We start from the raw sequence: 16,673 nt of genomic DNA on the forward strand, positions 1-16,673 counted from the left end.
TTGAAAATTTCCTGTAAAATTATTGACATTTCTTACATATTCAGATGATTGTATTGTTCAAATAGTTTTTTTTTTTCCTTTGATTCATTAATTTTCATTGTATTCATATGCATAGGCCTACATTTTTCATTTTTTTTTTTTTGCATATTATTGTCCTTATTTTATCTTGTGTGTGTTATAATTCCTCAGGAAAAATTTATCGTGCATGATTTACATGTACTTTTTCCATATAATTGTCATTAATGATGGGGGTGATTTGAGGTTGGCAGCTCTGCCTACAATGTGTCTCCTGACCATAGACAAAGCATCAGCAGAGAGTATGTGAACAGGTTCTTCAAGCGGCCATAGACTAATGACTGTGATACTGAACCTTAGTACACTTAAGGTGTTTCATGTGTTTATCTGTATACATATTTATAACAATGCTTATGTTTCAGTATAAAGAACTTCAGTATAACAAACTCAACTATTTTTTGGTCCCTTCATGTTCTTTATAGTGAAGCTTTCCTGTATTCATATAAATAATTATTTAAAGTCCATGTTGACCTGTTTATGATTTGTAATAACTAATAAGTAAAAAAGTAAAAAAAAAAAACACAAGCCTGCTTACATTTGATTGTTGACAAAATATTAGGCTTACGTGATGTATTTTGAGGCAAAGAAAATTTTTTTTTGTGGTCTCCGGTGGGGGGGAGAGGGAGTAAGTTTTTTGCCTAGGGCGCTAATTTACCTTGCACCGGCCCTGAACGCGTTGCGCTGTGGTGGTTGTTCCAGGACCGCACCATCAAGCACGTGAACACGGGCCACTGCCTGCAGAAGCCGGACGCGCGCGACATGTCTCTCCCGCTGCTGCGGCCGTGCGACGGCAGCCTCGGCCAGGAGTGGGTCATGAAGAGGAAGTTCGTGTGGCAGGCCAGCTAATTGCTGGCCGTGCTCAGGGACGCTTGCGTTCCCGACGCTCGGCGCGGGACGGTCTCGCGGGACTGTTACTTCCTCGTGCTCTTGCAGTGAGCCACGCCCATGGACGTGCGGGACTTGCGGTGTCTGTGGGGCCGGAACCGGGGGCGGTCGTCGACTTTGCGGGAAAGGAAAAATGTGGAAACTTTCTTTTCGCGATGACATTTTTTAACACAGGCATTGTGCAATCTGAAATAATTCACAAACATATCATTATTGACTACTAAAGGTTAATTCATGTATGTTATAACATGAACTAGGCATTAGAAGGCTGTGGTGTTAGTGAAACTCTTGAGAGTTGCTCAGGTTATAAGTCTCCATAGAATAATGTTTTTGAATGAATTTAATTATTTGTTTAAGATCATTTCGTGGATGTGTTCAGCTTACGTGAATGAGTGGAGAAACTACCTAAATTATTAACCTGGCTGAAATTTTTAACTATTCGGTCATTGACCTTGCATGTAAAATGCACAGAAATATTGAAAATGACTGGATATATTATTTTTATTGGGGCTAATGAAATGCACAAACATACCTTTATAATGTACTTAACCTATAATACCACTTCACCAGAGGTGTTTTTGCAAGTAAAACTATTTAGCTCAGGTAAAGTGCCATCAGTTTTATTGAAGTCCATTTTTGTTTTAAATATATATCAGTTTTGTACAAAATAATTTCTGAAATTCCTTTAGAAGGTCAGATACATTTTAAATATTTTAAGTGAATTTGTTTAAAAAGTACAATGCTTAAAAATATTTCATCCTAGAAAATAGATGGGACTGGGGCTGTTTTGATCTTTTGTTTTCTAATTAATCAACCCTCTATTGATGTATATTGATAATTAGTATTTATTGTTTTATTTCTTTAACTTACACAATTGAATATCATCTTATTTTTACCACGCTTTTATTAGCTTGACCTGTATGTATGAATGACTCGACTATGTAATAAAATCTTTCCATTCAACTTTCACCCCACTTTTCAACATCTGAATGTGTTGAAATTTTGTACACATATAAAGAACCTCTGGCAATACAAAATTTTGATAACTTAAGACCTTAGTGTTAAGGGGGAATGGGGGGTGGGGGGTGTCAGAGGGTCAAAAAAACCTAACTTCAAGCTAGGGGTAATTGCCATGCTTTTTGTGTATCCATGAGGTCGGAGCATGGTGCGAATTTGCCCCGGGGTAGACTGTGCCCCGTGGAGGGGGAGTTAAAAGACCCAAAATTTGGAACATTTTGTAAATCAATGCTTTTTTAATTTGGAGTGTTTCCGGTCCAAAAGGTTGGGTCATGTGGCTCATTAATTCCAGGGGGGCCCGTGCCCCCTTGGCCTCACGGGATCTATGCCCAGGGGGTGCTTGATATCATTTGTCTTAAATTTTCTATCACTTATTTTAGGATATAGTCATTATGAAAATGAAAGAAGAAAGCACCCCACGTTTTTAGTTATACAGAGTTGTGGTGCATTACTTGGCTGTTTTTTATTTTTAGTTAATTCAATTAATTTTTTTTTTATTATTCTTTAAAGTGTTTAATGTAGAACATGCACTACATATGTATGAAAATGGGGTATCTTCATGTTTTTAACTACCAATAGCAGAAAAATTTATATTGTATTTACCAGCAGTTTACAGCAAAAAAAAATGGTTTTAAGTATATATTAGTATGGAATTTCTTTCAAGAGATTTTACTCAATACTGAAATTATAAAACAGTGAACAAGGGAGATAATTGGTAATGTTGACAAAAATGCATGTTATTTATTTCATAAGTGAAGCTAAACTCTTTGGTGCCTGATGAATGGAACAGATGTAAGTTCCCGAAACATTACAACTGTTTTCTCATAGGAAGCCTTTTGCTTTCATCAACACCTGTTTAGTATCATTGTTGGGTTCGTCTGTTCATGGTGTTTTCCAAGGTGGTCGTCTGATTGCACTTACTGTGTTTGTTAAAACTGTCTCGTCGTTAGCTCACTGTTCATCTGTACCCAACGATGATATTAAATGAATAATCTGTATGTGACAATGTGCAGATGAAGCCAGTGATGTGACTAAACAAATATCTTAGACGACATTACAGTGACTGCACAGACACACACAGAGTAGGCTTCCTAAGTGATGGCACAGACACACACAGTAAGAAGCTTCCTAAGACAAAAATCGGTTGCGACGAGGTACATAACGTTACGTCGCACTGCGCGGTGCATTTTCTGGTTCGTCACAACTCAGGACACAGTAAAAGGTGGAAGCAGTATCAGCACAAACCCAGTGTCCTGTATCTCAAAAAAAAATTGTGTTTTGCAAAGTATTGGTAGTTATATTTTTGGGGGTACCACAGATGATCGTGACATCTGGGTAGTGATTTTCCTAAAAATAAATTTAACTTTGTTCGGAAAAAACTGAAAGAATACAAGGGCAAGTTTGTAACCATCATGGTTTAGCCTCATTGTTGTTAGAGTCAGTTAGGATTCGTTTTGATGTACGTATTTATTTTGGCTTGATTTTACATGGAAAAATTAAGGCATATGCCTCTTTGGTTTATGGATTATGGTGAATATGTACTTCGCTAGGCACATGTATGCCTGTCAGGCCCAACCAGTCCCAAGTCCTATAAGTGTTTCTTAATGTTGTGTGAGGTAATATTTCTAGCCAGTAAGTCATGATTATGTTTTTATTTATTTATTTTTAATGATTTGTTGTACAGTTTGACAAATTTTAATGGATGATAAAACCTGATGACATTAATCTGTTTGTGGAAGGGAAAAAAATTGGAGACTTCATTTTTACATGACTGTGCAATAATTTTTATAAATTCTATACTAAAATTAGGTGGTATGTGAAAAGTATAACCCTGTTATAACATCTCTTCTTGTTCATAGTTTCCCTTTTAATAAGCTACTTTATCTTATGTTCTAGCATATTTATAACTAGTAATTTTTTGTCTACAATTATCACTCATATACTTACAGTTGTTCACATCAGAGATGTTATAAAAGGGATCCACTTTAATAAGTAGGCTTTGTAGCAGTAGTACCCAAGTACCTTTACATTTGTTGAAGTATTGTATCTGCTGATTAAAAAAAGGAATTTTTTACTGCTGATGTGATGGTAAATTAAGGTAACAAATGTTTGATAAACATTGCAGCAGTACCTTAATGTAAATATTTTATACAAATGTTAGCTATCAACTCACCTGTTATCAATTAAAAACCTTAAGCTACTCACTATTTAAAGGTGTTGGGAGCGAAGTGTAGTGCTTATAGTAGTCATTAGTGGTTCGGATATGATAGTGTGGGTGTGATCAATTCTTATAATTTTGATTTATTTTTTTACTGTAACATAATTTAACTTATGATATATTTATTTATATCTTTGTGTAATATTAATATATTTTATATAATGAGTTATAACTGTTGATATTTGAAAACAAGGGTATTTGTTTGTAACGGCAAGTTACAGTATTATTAAAGACGCACATTTTGGCACAATATGATCTGAAAGTCGCTAAATTTTATTTTCAGTAATTTTATGGAATTGTTAATATGGCACTTGTGGAGCTGAGTTTTTAAATGATTTACTGATATGACTGAAATGTTAGTATACTTTTTTCCAACTGTCTTTTAGACTTAAGTTTGTGGTTTGAGAATGCATAACAAGACATTTTAAAGATGACTTATCTTTTTAATACATTTAGGTTATTCATACTTATTTAGGTAAACTTACGTACCATATCACTTACTTAGTCTTAGTTATGTTACACTGTCATTGGCAGTATGTACCTACTACTTGTCCCATCACATTTTCTATTTATGAAAAAAATATTAATATTAGCTCAATTGTTTAATATTTGATTTTCATTCTTTTTTTAGTCTTTAGAGTTTTAATAGGAAAATTATTCGATCTTCTTAAAAGGCTTCAGAAAGAGGTATGGGATGTACACGCTTATACCATATAACTGATTTTTTTTTTTTAGATAAGTTCTCACTTTTTTATTTAATATAAATATATATCAGTTGCAGAAGAAATATTTCACTGTGAATTACAAATATTATTGTGTAATGCAGTTGATTGTATAGTCTCTTCATTATTCTTGATTGCTTTAGTGGATGTTTTGTTACAAACAGTAGTCATAGCAAGGTTACAAATTGTGAGTATTATGAAAGTTGTATTACTGCATTTGGTTTTTTTTGTGAAGTAGTGTGTGTTCCCAATCTCTATAATTGCCACTTTTAAAGTTAAATTGTTGTTTATGTGGATATCTGTCATTTTAGTGTATGTTTTTTTCAAAAAAGACATATCTGTATGTTACTAAAATGTAATGTATCATTTATGAAGTCAACAAAGCCTGCGTTATTTTTTTTTTTTTGCAAAACTAATAAAAATACTGATATTTAGGTTTCTCCAGCATGCTGGAAGTAACAACATACACTCATTTAATTACAAGATCTTGATTTTCTACTTATTTTGGAATACTTAGCGAAGACAATGTACTGGGATTATGAATTTGTTCCAGCCCTATTCATTTGTTCATTCAATTGATTTTTTTTGTGAACCTGATTATTACAAACTTTTTGGAGATATTAGGGCACAGTTTGTAGCACTAAGGTTTTGGTTAGTGAAGCCCACATGTAAAAATTTTTTTCCCCTTTCTTACTTTTTGGGTGTTAGTTTTGGTATCAGTATTAAAAATAAATTTTTTAAACATTTTTTTTTTTTGTTTTGCTAGTAAAATTTTTAATGTTCAGATTAGTGATGTGTCCGCTTTTTTTCTAGTTCTAGGTTCGGTTCCTATTTTTAAAAAAATTGGTTCTCGCTTCTTGGTTCTCTGTTCTCAGTTTTAGGTTAACCTCCACACAATTTCAAGTCACGCCAATGATACAGTATGTCCTAATAAATGGTGTGTTCCACATTAGCATTGTCCGACCACAAACAAACAGGTAGTACATTGCTTCACGTCTCACTAGATGGCTGGAGCAGCACTGTACCGACCTGTGGCACAGCATTATCTAGTAATATGTATTAACATTTTTTCCCTGGGTCGGTATTTAGTTTAGGCGCACTAATAAAAAAATTGAGAACAATTACAATAATAATTAAAAACTAATACTGCAGAGGCAACTCACCAAAGCAATTACAAATTACTTATGTTTTAAAATGGGCAAGGGAGAGAACCCCCCAAGTTAACAGAGGTCTGTTAAAAAGTATACTAACACATTATGTATGTTGGTTGAGTTATAAGCGACAGAGGGCTGCAAAAGCGGTAGGAAATACCTACAGTTAATGAGTATTAAATAATTTTAAATCATGGTAGTTTATTTTTAAGCTAAGTTTTAAAAGTATAATGTGTCTGTGTTATTTTTTCGAAGGTCTTCTTTGAGGTGAAATAATCATCTCTGTCTTAGTGAAAAGAGGGACAAAAAAAGGTCAAACACTTCTTTCTGCTGACATTATCTTTCCATCGGGGTGGGCTAGCGCAAGGGGCTGTAGGAAAGGAAGGGAAGGTTAGGGGAGACTATGCCTTTGTTGTCACCAGCAATTTTCAAAGATTTACGAACCTTTACTTTCATTTGTCACATGGGGCTTCAAGTGAAATTAGAAAGACATGTCTGGGGAAAGGTTTAGCTCTAAAGCTTTCCATGGTACCGATGGTGCCGGTTAATCTACTGAGAATCAGTGAAACCGAGAACCGGGACGGACACATCACTAGTTTAGGTGTTTACATGATTATTTATAGGAGTGGTGGCATTTGAGAGAGCAATTTGCCCATCCTAAAAAATTTTGATTATCAATATGAGGCATTTAAACTTTTTTTTTCCTAATATGCAGTAGTGGAATGGAAGCCATATTACAGTTTTTTTTCTCACCTTTGCTCTCTTTAGGCTTGACCAATATCTGTCTTTTCTGGCTCACCATCCTCCAAGGCTCTTTGTCCATCTCAGGGCTGGGTTACAGCAAAATGGACTCTGAGAGTTTATAATTAGTGTTAGAAACTGTTAATCAACTCTCTTTGGGATTAATTTTTTGTTGTGAGCTTCGCACTTTAAAAGTGTGGTGTATCTTACGAGGGACGGCACAGTACGTCCGCAAGCAGACTCAGCAGTTTGAAGAGCATTACACACAAGTTTATTTATTACTGCTGATTTTAACATAAAAATATGTGAGTTTTGTGTATAGAATAATTTGTAATCCAACTGCTTATGATTAGTTTATGTATGTTTGGTAAGGACTTAAGGCTGTATGTTTATCCATAATAAACATTTTAAGTTAAGTTTTAGATGCCAAATAACTACACTGCCAGATCAGGGAAGTACAAAAAATTAAGAATTACTAACATTTGCCTCTCGATTTAGCATGATTATTATAAAATACTATTTGTTATCTGATTTCTCACCAACCTGCACTGTGTAGTCGAATGGTAAATTTTTCTTTTCCCTGACAACGTGAAAAAATAACAAAACTGAAGGACTGGTGACAAAAGTAGAGTCCCGAATTAAACAGTAACAATGCTGGAAGACAAGAAAATTTAATTTTCACATCCTTTTGCTAACTTTATGAATGTGGTATTTTGATGTCAATTCAGTTTATAGTTGCACCTTGAATTTAAAAGTTAAGAGACAGTACCTGTAAATAATGTGGAAACCATATCTAAAAATGTTTCAGCTTTCAAATATATAAATCATTCTACAAATAATATATCAATTTTGCATTACTATAGCTCATTTTTAAATTTGTGTATTTTACATTTAAAAATATTCACTTTGTGATTTAAAAAGTAGGAAAGTTTTATTATAAGTTCCTGAAAGAGCCCTGAAATTTGTTTAGCAATTATTTGTAAATGCCCTGACTGTTTATCATGGTGCAGCTTATATAGTCTTTCTCTCCTAATTCCCTTTGGAGATGTTTGTCATGTCGTACGAAGAGACAAGTGACCTGAGAGCATTTTTTTTTTTGTAGAAGTGAAGAGCAGATGTTTTCAAGGTCATTCCATGAACCATATAGCATGAAACCTTCCTGTTTGCATTTTAAAAACCCTGCTGAGTTGTGTGCACATGCACATAGGGTCATCAAGGATATATAACCAGTGAGATTTCTGATTCTCCTTATTTCCTCTCCCAAGCACCACTAAAATGTATCCACATGTGAAGTAACTTTGACTTGGCATGCCAGATGTAAACTGTAATCATTTAGCAAACTATTATTTTATTTAAGATTCTGTGTTTATTTGAATAGATGCTAAAAACAGCAATAAAACACTTATTTTTTTTTACAAATTATACTGTTCATTGGATTAATTTGTCATTAACCAACGTTAAACTATGATGTGGTGCAGTTCGTTTGGGGTTCGTTTTGATAGAGGCTTAATTTTATATAAATATAAACATAAATGTGGGGCCTGGGCCCTGGGACTTAGTAGACCAAAAATTACAAATATATTGCTAATATAATTTGCAGGAAATCTTACAAGTTATGTGATATGTTAAAGTTACGTTTACAGTTATGGTCACCATAATGCTTAGTCTCCTTATTTTTAATCATATTATGTTATTTTTCCCTTCTTCTTCCCAAAAGTTGTACATTACGTAATGGAGAGGGGGCCAGACACAATCATTGGCCCTTGGGTCACTGGTTTCTCTTGACGGCCCTGTGTGCACGCACACCGACTTTCCTTGGAAAGTCAGTGCCCATGTGATTTAAAGTAAATCACAGTCTCTGAGGTTCAGTAGGTGCAAGCCTCTGTGAATACCCGTGACTTGATTGAGAGTGACATTTCAAACATATTCCTTTTTGGCTTTCAAGTGTGCATGTGCTCCGAAATATATTCAGTTTTCCGTGGTTGTGATTTCGTTTTTACTACCTGAAATATGTACATACGTATTGGTGTGTTTTGAGTTCCGCCAAAGTTTGGTTGAAATCCTCCTCCAGAATTTTTGCTTCTCACTTTTGTATTGATAGATTGCAAGTCTTCCATACAAATCGTACATTGTTAATACAATCTGCCTGAAAATATGCTGTTTATTATTATGTATACATATTTAAATATTTAAATGAATACATTAAAAAACTAAATGCAGTCATTTTGTACTAACAAATTAGCTATCTGTTGTGGTTTATCTTCCGAACTTGTTACTAAAATCTGAAGATTATGGAGGTCTATAAATGTTGAAAGTTTTTCATGAGATAGAAGTTGGGTAGAATTTTTTTTATTTGTAGGATAAATATGTACACATTTTTTGTAATGAGGTTTTTACAAAATCTAATTTCATTCTAATAATGAAACAAAATAATTTATTATTACAAGCACATGGCTATTCAAGAAAAAATGCATCAGAAAATACCATCTGTAAAATTAAATTATTGGTATCTGAGTGTTCGTGTGCTGACAGATTTTTTCCTTGTTTGTTAATTAATTTTATGATCTGCCTTCATGGTGGTAAACGTTTAAGGAAAATAATTAACCTCCAACAGTATTGTATTGACATTCTTATTTTATTTGTACATGTGGAGGATTAGCTGTGTTTGTGATTCTTTCTCTTGTTTTGACCTTTCTGTGACTATTCTTCCTAAAGGGTGGTTGTGCCTTCATCTCTTGTCCAACTTGGTAAAAAGTTTCTATTGTTTGAGCTTAAATAAGAAGACCATGAAATTTGTCAAAGAAGACTTTACTCACTTTACTGGGTGTCTACAGGTCACGAAAGTAATGAAAAGTAAGGAAATTGGACGACTGGTCACACAAAAGTTTCGAAATAAACAGTAATGTTGCTGGAAGTCGAAAAAATTTAGATCTCCAGCTTTCTTTGGATAGCTTTTATTTTGTTTTTTGGATGCTTCCCTCAGTTTATAGTTGCATATTAAATATAAATACAGTATAACCCTGTTATGTTTCTCAAGGGGCCAAAGGGGAAGGGGAAAAAAACAGGAAAACATAATAAGCAGGAAATAAAACTCAGCACTTATCACTGTTTGAATTTTTTACCAATGAACTCATCAAGCTAGATAAACAAATGTTATGTTAAAACCACTGAATGCTCAAATTTGTGTATCCAAGTCAAATAATTTTTATTAAACTTCTAGAATTTTAGAAAAACAAATATTATAAGCAGGATACAATTATTTGTGAAACACGATACTCTGGTGTAAATACATTGTCCTTAAGGGAAAAATGTTGGGACTTAAAAAATATGACGTTATAGAAAAGCAGGAAAACATTATAGGCAGGAACATTATAGTAACAGGGTTCTACTGTAGTTTAAGACAGCCCACTTAAATAATGTGGAAATTATCTCTGAAAAGATTTTAGCTTCCTAAGATAGAAATTGGTACTGTCCTGCAAATTGTGTATCTATTTTGTATTATTTTTTATTTTATGTATAGATCTCTAAAAGTCTTGAGATTGGTTGACCTGTAATTTGTAGACATCCTGTTTACACAAGTACAGTAAATTTTTACAAGAAATTGTGACAGACAACATAACCTTCTGGGTATTGTAAGGTAACAAGTAAAATGAAAAGTTTTGTTGAACCTGGAGAGACTGTAATTTGGAAAATATTCTGAATTTCTGGCATGTGGTTGGTGGAATATCATGTTGGATATTTTCAGTATTCCTTGCTGTGCTATTGGGTTCATTGAAAATTGGTCAGTTGCAATCACATAGATGTAAATTTTTTTAGTGCACGTGATGGTTTCTGTGCTAATTCATGTTATAAATTCTTGCATTAAAAGCTTCACTAATTTTGAAGGAATATTTCTTAGTTTGGCTTTTCCAGTAAATTTTCATTTCTCTTACTAAAATAGCTTGCCTCATTTGGACATTTTGACAAAGGATGTCTGCGCGCACACACACACACACACACACACACACACACACACACACACACACACACACATTAATTTTCTGCAATGTATCTTTAAAAAAAAATTTAATGCATGTAAATTAGTGTTTTCTCTACCTCAATGCCACACAGTTGTTGTTCAATTAAAAAAGCAGATGTTCATTTGTTTCATTGTCTCTTGGTAGTATTGTGCTCTTTTAATCAACTTTTTTATTTGCTTAACAGATTTCTGTTTCCATATGCCATATTTCTGTGAAGTGTTACAGTTTCAAATGTGTTGCTGTATTTCTGATGGCTTTTATTATTTAAAGAACATTAGTTTTTTGATGTGTAACATCTTTCTCTGTATACGGCATTTGGTGGAGGTAATTTCGTGAATGTGACTAAAGTCAAGGAACGGAAATGTGTAACCACCACGGTGCTGCCATCTGTGCCAGTTAGTGTGAACCAAAGTTCACAAATACAAAGGGAAACTGTAGTAGTGACTGTTAAATGAATACTAACAAGAAAGGTAGTATGTTAATACAGTGTCGAAAATTAGGTCGAAAACTAGGGTTCAGTATTTTTTTCAAGTCTTTTTTGCTTTTTCGTAGCCGTTTCACTATATAGTTTAAAATTTCTGTGTGCTAAACAAATGATTCAATATTCAATGTTGCCGCTCCAGCAACAAATTCTAGTGGCGGATGCGGAAACTATGTGTGATTTGCGTCAAGAAACGTAGTTGAGAACACAACTTGCATATATTTATCACGCTCCACATTATTTTAAAGAATTCTACATTAAATTTTGTGTTACAGAGTTTTTTGTTATATGTGTATTTGCAACAACGCAACAAATTAGTTTGCTGCTTGTTTCCGAGGTTAGATGTTTACACATCACTGTACTAAAAGATTTGCTCACTTTTTTTTTATTGACTTGAATGTCTCCTTATGAGTACAACGCTTTAATCCTATTTTGTTTTCAAAGGTGATGGGATAGCTGTTGTTTCAGAAATGTTTATTTTATTGTAACAGTCTCATGTTCAAGATTATTGTGACATTCCATTTATGTATAGAATTGTGATGGTGAAATATTTTTTTTTTTGTGCTTTTGTGGGAATCTAACAAAGTAAATTATATTGTTTCTGTGTGTTTGTTTTTTCATTATGTCTTTAAATGGCTTAATTTTTAGTGAAGGTATGAAAATGTGATTGTGCACATAGCTATGGAGACCAGACTTGCGGTCACTAGTCAATGAGGCTCACTGCTGCATGGTGCCGCTTTACTGGGTATTTTCATGACGACATTGCTGTAGGTAAAGAGAGAGAGAGACTATACCATTCTGTATGTCAAGAGCAATCTGAAAATTTACTTTCGGTGGAAGTAACATAGATGTTTTGTGGGTTACTTGTTTGCTTCAAGTAATATCCAGGCGTCTGTTGGAGATGTATCGTCCGTCACTAAACATTTCTCTAAGTGTAGATGGTGAAATTGGGATGAGTTGTAAAAAAATGTTGTGTTCAGACTTATATGCAACGTAATGAAGGTAGAGCATAGTTTGTTGTTCCAGTTCCTTTTTTAAATTAGAGGTTCTCTTGTCTAGTAGAAGGTCATAAACCCGGCACACGCTGGACCACAGCCGTGCCGGATTAGTGATTAATATAGTTTAAGTGAGAAACCAAAGAAAAATAATATTCAGTACAGTGGTATTTCAACCAAGTTTTAATTAGCTGCTCTATTGAGAAAAAATACAGATGAGCATTGGTCTCCTTCAAAAGATTATTATGGAAATGCACCCTATTAGTAAAGCCAAGATTTTATGGTGTAATAAATATGCAAATTTTGTCATTAAGAATATTGGATTTCTTCTTTTATCATTATGAAACATTTAATATATGTAATAATAAGTAATCAGTCACAATAATGTTGATCAACTGCTACAAAAATTTGTGGTAAGGTGCTTAAAATGTGTACATAAAACAATACTAAATATATTGATAAGAGGAAGTAAAAAAACTGCAATCAAAACATTCAATATTCTTCTATAATGTTTCTTAGTTCGTGAGAAAGTTCAATATATTTTCAAATTTAAATCTAACTTTTTGTCACAGTTTTATTTTAGTACTATTAATACGAATAATAAAATGCAATGTTAAATATCCAAAACCACATATTTCTCTGTAGGCCTTTAGCCATGTCTGTAAGTATCAGCTATAGACTGCTTCAAATTTACTATTAAAAAAAACTTAGGAATGAACTTTTTTTTTACTTATTACATAATACCCTGAATTAAAGATTTATGAAATTAATTAAATATTTTAACAGACAAAATGAGGTAATTGAGGTGAATTTCGCTGCATTTTTTGTATTTCAGTGTTCCTGTAGGGTGTATTGACTTTCATTTCAGTGTTTGGCAGTGTGTTGACTTCAGTTTCATCTCTAAACATATAATCTTGCCTCTACCTATTAGAAAACCAGAAACGCTGTACTGAAATAAAAACAGACGGTAATAATAAACCCCGAGCAAACTAAAAAAAACTCCGGCAGCACAGTATGCTACCCGGTACTAACGTCAACAACTGGAATCAGCACAAAAAAGTATGAACTTGAGCTGCTCGATTGGTGCTGTTTTGAAAAATGTGCCAAACCATTGAATACCAATTTTAAAAACTTTCACTGTATTATTATTATGAGCTATGGCATCTGTGTATCTTATCATGGCTGTGAAGAGCTATGCTCAACAGAAATGTGCCTATTGTTGATATATCATATTTACTTGAATATAATGCTATGATTTGTACCAAAACTGTGGAAACTTAAAGGAGGGGTCACATTATAATCGCAAACTTGTGTCTTTCCATTGGAAACTGGACAGTTGAAAAACTTCAGGCTCTGCCTCTTCAATGTGTTACTTATGCACTTTAGACAGCTGTTAATTACCGCCTCCTGAACCTCCACTTATCTCTGCCTGTAAACTGGATCACTGACGCCACTATTCCGGGGCTTTCTGAATCTCTTCACAGGCATGACAGATGAGTGATGCAGGATGAAGTACAGGGTATAAATGGAGTTTGGCACTGGGTTATTTCTGCTTCTCTTCACAGTGGCTCCTTGTTAACCTTCCCAGATGAGTTTCAAAAGAAACCATATACTGTACATCACTCTATTGATTAAAGTGGCACCAGAAAGGGTCTTGAAACCATGGAATAGATATAATAATATAAATAATTTTCAAGTGTTAAGTGCTTGAAATGTAATTTCCAATTCATAAAGTCTTTTTCATAAACTCATGATAAAGTTTAGTGTGACATTATATTCAGTGCGGCATTATTTTTGGGTAAATACAGTACTTTACTCTGCCCTCAAGTCCGTTTCCAAGCTGAGGTCTACAAGTAGCCTAGCAGTAAGCATTCCGCAGTTACACACAACACGCCACATTCAGAATGGCCCAGGCATGATCCCTTCATCGTAATTTCAAAATACCTAGTGTTCTTTGTAGGGATGGGGCGAATCCTGATTTCCTCGAATCCGAATCCTAACTCGAATCCTTGACTGGAATTGCCGAATCTCGAACCCAAACCCGAATCTTTTAATAGATGATGTCCACATATCTAATGTAAGTGAGATGTATTCTGCTTGCACTAAAAGTCCCTTGACTTTATCACATGTAGATTGGTACATTTCTGGTATAAGTGTATATAAAGACGACAATTTTTTCTTGAGAAATTTCAGTTTTCGTACAGATTAGCGGTTAGGATTTTTTCTATAAATAAGCTAGAGGTCTGCGACCCTAAGAATTTTACTTCGAGCCGAGCTCGAGCTTTTGTGGTACAGTTACACTTTTGGGAAATTATTTTTATCTTAAACTTAATATCATGTTTGAATAAAGTATTAAAATGAAGTGGGCTTATTAATTTTGGGTAAATATTTACAGAGTGTGTATACATTTTGCACTGCTAGAAAAAATTTTTTTTTCATTGAATCTTACCTGTTTCCATTGGTTCATTAGTAACTGATATCATCCAACTAACATAACCAAGTATATGTTTGTGTAAATGTAACATATCTTTGGAAAAATTTCACCCTTGTCAATTTTTCTGGAGTCCTTACTGAGCTTCAACAAACTTAGCACCAAAAATCATGTTGTTTGAAAAGTACATTCACATTGTTTCAACATTTCCACTTTTCAGCACAATAATTCTGAGAGAGATTGTCACAGAGTATTAAATTCTGTTCTTTAATCTATCATTCAGAACAATAATTTGTTCTGCACGTTCAGGAGTTAAATTAGCTCTACGATTGGAGATAGTGTTTCCAGCAAAAGAGAAGCGTCTCTCGCTGGCAACCTGCTTGGCTGGAATGCTTTAGTAAAATTGCTTAACCTCAAAATTAGTGTCATAAATATCTGTAACTGGTCATTAAAGTTTAATCAATTGAAAGTAATAAAAATAAAAACATTTTACTTCATTCAATTTACACTTGCAAAAAAAAACATACACACAATAAACCTACATGGAAATTAAAGTCTTTTTCAATATCCTGAAGTCTGAAATATGTTTACTCATGTCATTAAATGTAGAGCTGTATTGAAGAAGCCGATTTTGCCAATATTTAGTTGAATCGGCATTTCTGCCGACTTCCGATACAGTACGCTCGTTAATTTTCGGCCGATATTACTGAAAAACGAAAGAGACTGCCATAACCTAAAAATCCACGAGTACCATTTTCACTTTTCGTAGTAGTACTGCATTCTTTCAGATCGCATTATTTCTTAGCAACATGTGCCAACCGTACTTATCAAAGTTTAACATCCTTTTTTTTTTTTAACAATGTTCTTTAATTTAATATGTCATAAATAAATAATACATTACTATCACGGTAAATATACATCTCAGTTGTTACGGTAACTATAGTGCAAATATGGTAGCTATCATGCTTCTGTAGTAATTATGGTATTCTACAAAGAATCTTGTTCTTTTTATGGTAATTATCTTAAAATAACTATTGGGTTTGTACTGTAGTTATGGTACATCATCCATATTTCTTCGTATGTTGTTGTTCATTTGTCTTTTCTTCATATTTATTTACGTGCGCCATTATTTGAGACAAGAAGTTTCAGAAAAAATTTTAACGGACATTATATCACACATTTAATGGCGTAAATGACGAGACCTCGGGCAATTAAAACGCTTTATACGGAAAAACCTACCATGCGGGACCTCGTAAGCGAGTTTTACTGTATTTTTTTCCCGTAAATAGTAAAAACCGAATCCTTTGACGAATCCTATATCAGATCCGCCGAACCTTCGAATCCCTAGGATTCGGCGGATTCGGCGGATATTGGATTCGGTCGCCCCATCCCTAGTTCTTTGTGTTTATTATGGTTCAGCTTATAATTATTGATGCGTAAACATCTTTCTCTCTCAGGATACTGCATTAGGTGGGAGTAATTTTGTGAAAATGGAACGGAAGTCAATGAACAGAAATGTGACACAAAGATGGGCAGACCCACGTGAAGAGAGAAAAATTCAGTTATAGTAACTTTTGTAAACATTAGGGTACATCTACATACCAAATGTATTGGTGTGCCAAATGAATCTTTATGATAATGAAACTACTCTGGAATATATTTGGTAAACTAAAATAGTCATATTAAAAGAAATCACAGGTTTTAAAATATGTAAGACTGGCATTATACTATTAATAATACATAGTCACTTTCCTTAACCCCTATTGTCTCGATAGCACAATGGTAAAATGTGCCTTTGATAAACTAGAGGCTTAATTTTTAATGTGTTTCAAACCTCGTCACTGCAGAAATCTATTTTTAAGTAACAGATTATTGGATTATACAAATTATGCTCTAAGTAAATATATGTGAATAAATTTTATTTATTTAGCTTATTGC

The 16,673-nt window shown here is 33.7% G+C and overlaps 1 protein-coding gene across 2 annotated transcripts in view; it reads left to right on the forward strand.

Moving 5' to 3' along the window:
• The window catches only part of LOC134533922 (polypeptide N-acetylgalactosaminyltransferase 5), a 60,193-nt gene extending 48,278 nt beyond the window's left edge, over positions 1–11,915 (forward strand). For both annotated transcript variants that reach the window (XM_063371729.1, XM_063371728.1), the window contains exon 11: positions 775–11,915. In XM_063371729.1, the coding sequence (XP_063227799.1) occupies positions 775–921 (147 nt within the window). In that variant the 3' untranslated portion in view covers positions 922–11,915. The remainder of the gene's footprint in view (positions 1–774) is intronic.
• The last annotated feature ends 4,758 nt before the right edge of the window (positions 11,916–16,673 follow it).

The sequence above is a fragment of the Bacillus rossius genome, chromosome 7 (assembly GCF_032445375.1).
Source record: "Bacillus rossius redtenbacheri isolate Brsri chromosome 7, Brsri_v3, whole genome shotgun sequence".
In the NCBI taxonomy this organism is placed as follows: domain Eukaryota; kingdom Metazoa; phylum Arthropoda; class Insecta; order Phasmatodea; family Bacillidae; genus Bacillus; species Bacillus rossius.